Raw genomic sequence first — 4,685 nt, 5'->3', positions numbered from 1 at the left:
CAGATTTGGAGAAATGTAGCATTACATCACTTGCTCACAAGTGGATCCTCTGCGGTGAATGGGTGCCGTCAGAATGAGAGTCCAAACAGCTGATCAAAACATCACAATAATCCACAAGTAATCCAGTCCATCAGTTAACATCTGGAGAAGAAATAAATCCATCATCAAGAGGTTTTTTAACTAAAATACGAATCCATAATCCATAATAACGCTTCCTCCAGTGAATAGCTCTAAACAAATATGTAGCTGGATTTTGATGTGAGAGACAACAGGAGATGCACTTTTTCACTGGAGGAAGCGTTATGGACTCGTGTTTTAGTTAAAAACGTCTTGATGATGGATTTGTTTCAGCTTTTGTCTTCTCCAGATGTTAACTGATGGACTGGATTACTTGTGGATTATTGTGATGTTTTTATCAGCTGTTTGGACTCTCATTCTGACGGCACCCATTCACTGCAGAGCATCCATTGCTGAGACACTGATGCAATGCTGCATTTCTACAAACCTGATGAAGAAACAAACTCATCCACATCTCAGATGGACTGAGGAAGAGTAAATCAAGCACACATTTACCTCTGTGGTCCGTCTTCTTCATAGCATTGAGCTTCTGGATGTTTTGGGGGTCTTGGAGCCACAGATGCATCCGAATGAAGTTCTCCTTTCCCTTCAGACTGAGTTTAGTCCAGGGTTTGGGGTGCGACAGCAGTTCAGACACAGAGCTTTGTGTTAAACCCAAAACCTCTTCACCAAACACGCGCTGACCTGCCAGAACAACAACAATCAGGAACAGCACTACTACATAGAAATACATTCAGATTAAACATTAAATGTAAATGTACATCTTTTGGTACATTTCATGATAATTATATTTTTCGACACTTTTCTTTAGAAATATGATATTATGAATATAAAAATATCTCGTGATGTAAAAATTAGTTTTTCAACTTCATCAGTCACCAAAAGAGACTTTATTAGCAAACTTTCATATCATTCTTTACCATTTAGTCTCCAAACCAAACTGAATATTTGTAAACTTGCATAAGTAGTTATCAAACAAATATACAACCAACAATTTACTTTCTTTAAATTAAATGATCTTTTTTTTTTTAAACATTAAATTAACAACAAAAAATATGAAAAAAATAATAAAGTACTGAAATTATAAATCAAATGTAAATGTACAATTTTTGGTACATTACATGCCCATTTATGATAATTATATAATTGACTGTTTTCTTTAAATCATATCCATTAATGAAAGCATTTTAACATTTTAAATTAGCCTTTATTTATTTTTTTAAATTTTCATTTTAGTTATTTTTTTGTAATTTAGTTATTTGCTTTTTTATTTATTAATTTTTTTTTATATTTAAAAATATATTTTTTTATTTTATTTTATTTTAGCTGCTAGACAACATTTCTCATTTTCATTTAGTTTAACTAAAATAACTAAAATTAAAATTATATGAAATAAATTATAGACATTTTTAAAAATAAATACAAAAACACAGCAATATTATTTAGAATTTTAAAATTAAAATTAAAACTGAATCATATATATATATCAAATTAAAATTATAAAAGTATCTAAATCATACTAAAATAAAGTATAATTTAATAATACAATTTTATTTTTGTTTAAGACTTAAGTTTGTTTTTCATCTAATATTTATATTTTATTTTATGTTTATTTAAATTACTGAATTAAATAATTATGAAAACAAACTGAATTTTAATTGAAAAACATTTTCAGTTAATTTAAAAACATTTTAGTTAACAGTAACAATAAATGCTTCTGGTCTGTAGATGTTGCTCATGTGCCTCTGAGGGATTTTTCTCCAGTTTTCTGCTCCAGCAGGTGAAAATGAAGCATTGACCCGAGGAGTCACTGATGTCTGGAGCACAAACTCTGATTTCTGTTCATCATTTGCTTTAAATGCAGTGAACACAAACCTATGTTGTTGACGGTGAGAGTTTCTTTGACTCTCTGCGTGATGCTGAACGTGTCCAGATGCAGAGACTGAAGCTCACAGCTGCCGCTGATGGGACAGGAGCGAGGTCTCTGACGCGTCTCCATCTTAAACCCCTGCGCTGTCTGATCCGGATCCGCTGGAAGCGTCTGGAACGAGCGGCTCACAGAGGACGGAGAAACTGAGGGCTCAGCATCTTCATTTATTTCACATTTGACCTTCTGGATGATGCTTTGGACAAAACCAGCCAGGGACTGAACGCTGGGCTCCAGTGTCCCATAATCCTCCTCTTCCTGCTGGACTGGTGCGTCGTTCATCGCAGGCGTCTGCGTCTGCGTCTGCGTCTGCATCTCATGTTTGGCCTGCTGCAGGATGTTCCTGATGATGTCGTGTGATGCATCTCCACCGCGCTGACATCTGCTGCCTTCATCATCATCATCATCATCATCATCATCCAGCACTGAAACACACCACAGAAGCCAAAGAATGAATCTCAGGTGATCTTCAGATTTAGTTAGCATCGCAAATTTTTAATTCACTGAATTTGCTCAATATATTTTTAATGTTTTTACATACTGTAGCTTTAATTTATTTTTATTTGTTTAGTTTGAGTGATTTTATTATTTCAACTCATAATTCATACCAACTTCAACTCATTTCAGTTAGTTACCAACATTTCTAATCATGGTTATATATATATATATATTTATAAAACCATGATTAGAAATAATAAAATTACTCAAACTAAACAAAACAAAAAATGGAAATGCTGCCACTAGCGGAAACAAAATTAGTAAAGTTTTTTTAATTTTATTGTATTTTCAGCTAATGTTTATTTCTTTTTTAATAGTTTAAAGTTATTTTTATTTCCATTTTAGTTTAGGTAATTTTAGTACTCCTACCTAAACCTATTTATTTTAGTTAGTTGCCAAGATAACATTTCTAAATATGTTATTATCGTTATTATCGTTAACTAAAAAAAAAAAATGTTAACTGAAAAAAATCTAAACAACGTCATATAGTTTATTAATTTTTATTTTTATTTCAGTTTTAGTTATTTAGTATGTTAGGTTAAAATAAACAAAAATAAATTTTCTGGAAAAAAAATTGTTGAAAAATTAATTTTTCTTACATTTTTTTATTTCAGTTAATGCTTATTTCAATTTAAAATTATTTTCTACATTACATTTATTGTTATTGCCATGCTAGTTTAAGTAATACTTTTAGCACTTCAAATGAAACTTATTTATTGCAGTTTTAGTTAGCAAGGAAACATTTTTAATCAGGGTTATTTTAGTTATTAAAAAATCTTACTTGCAATGAATGGTAACAGAAATAAAATTAAATATAAAAATCAAACTTATTTTTTTTCAGATAGTTGCCAAGGCAACGTTTCTTATTATCATTTAGTTTAACTTGATGCACTAAAACAACTGAAACTAAACCTCATATATTAATGAACCTCACTTAATCAAAGTTTTGAATTCACTAAATTAGACACAAATATTGATTTACATGACTGTTTAAGAGGTCTTTAGAAATCACACAAATCAGAATGAACTTATAATATTCCATCATGCAAAAGCATATTAAAAAAATTTTAAAACAATTGCATTAACCATATTTAAATCCCAAATGTTGATGTGATAACTCTCTATATTTACAAAGAATACTAAATTGTTTTAAAAGTGAGATCCGAGATATGAGATGCACTGACTCTCCAGACGGCTCTGATCCAGAATGTTGCTGATCACGTCATCTGAGCTCCTGTCTGGAGGACCAACCCACGGGACGAAGACGCCCAGAAACACAGAAACAAGACCCAGACACACACAATCTTATTTAGACAAGCAATATTTACTGTCAAACAAAGCAAACTCTGCTAGCTGACAAGACTGACAATGACAATTTGGTTTAACTTGAAGTAAAATAAAATTAAACTATATAGACATGTTTAAAAAAACAAAAAATTTATAAGTTAAAAGCAACAAAATTAGTAAAACTTTAAAATTAATGCAGCCATCCATGCATCCTTCTATCCATCTCTCCATCCATGCATCCATCCATTCATCCATCCATTCATCCATTCATCCATCCATTCATCCATCCATTCATCCATGCATTCATCCATCCAATTTATCCATGCATTCATCCATTCATCCATCCATTCATCCATTCATCCATCCTTCGATTCATCCATCCATGCATTCATCCATTCATCCATCCATCCATCCATCCATTTATTCATGCATCCATCCATCCATCCATCCTTCGATTCATCCATCCATTCATCCATCCATCCATCAATTTATCCATGCATTCATCCATTCATCCATCCATGCATTGATTTATCCATGCATCCATCCATCCATACATCCATCCATGCATCCATCCATCCATGCATTCATCCATTCATCCATCCATCCATGCATTCATCCATCCATCCATCTATGCATTGATTTATCCATGCATCCATCCATCCATCCATCCATCCATGCATTCATCCATCCATCCATCCTTTGAATCATCCATCCATCTATCCATTTATCCATGCATCCATGCATGCATCCATCCATCCATGCATTCATCCATCCATCGATTCATCCATGCATCCATCCATCCTTCGATTCATCCATCCATCCATCTATGCATTGATTTATCCATGCATCCATCCATCCATCCATCCATCCATCCATCCCTCCATCCATCCATCCA

At 32.7% G+C, this 4,685-nt stretch overlaps 1 protein-coding gene across 1 annotated transcript in view; it reads right to left on the bottom strand.

Moving 5' to 3' along the window:
• cux2a (cut-like homeobox 2a) overlaps nt 1-4,685 on the bottom strand; it is an 18,880-nt gene that overhangs the window by 9,015 nt on the left and 5,180 nt on the right. The window contains exons 8-10 of the mRNA XM_016556189.1: nt 3,688-3,741; nt 1,954-2,430; nt 574-762 (exon numbers count right to left, since the gene is read on the bottom strand). Of these exons, the coding sequence (XP_016411675.1) occupies nt 574-762; nt 1,954-2,430; nt 3,688-3,741 (720 nt within the window). The remainder of the gene's footprint in view (nt 1-573; nt 763-1,953; nt 2,431-3,687; nt 3,742-4,685) is intronic.

This window comes from Sinocyclocheilus rhinocerous, unplaced genomic scaffold (assembly GCF_001515625.1).
Source record: "Sinocyclocheilus rhinocerous isolate Xijiao unplaced genomic scaffold, SAMN03320098_v1.1 scaffold737, whole genome shotgun sequence".
NCBI classification, from domain to species: domain Eukaryota; kingdom Metazoa; phylum Chordata; class Actinopteri; order Cypriniformes; family Cyprinidae; genus Sinocyclocheilus; species Sinocyclocheilus rhinocerous.
This window is presented reverse-complemented; position numbering and strand designations above follow the sequence as displayed.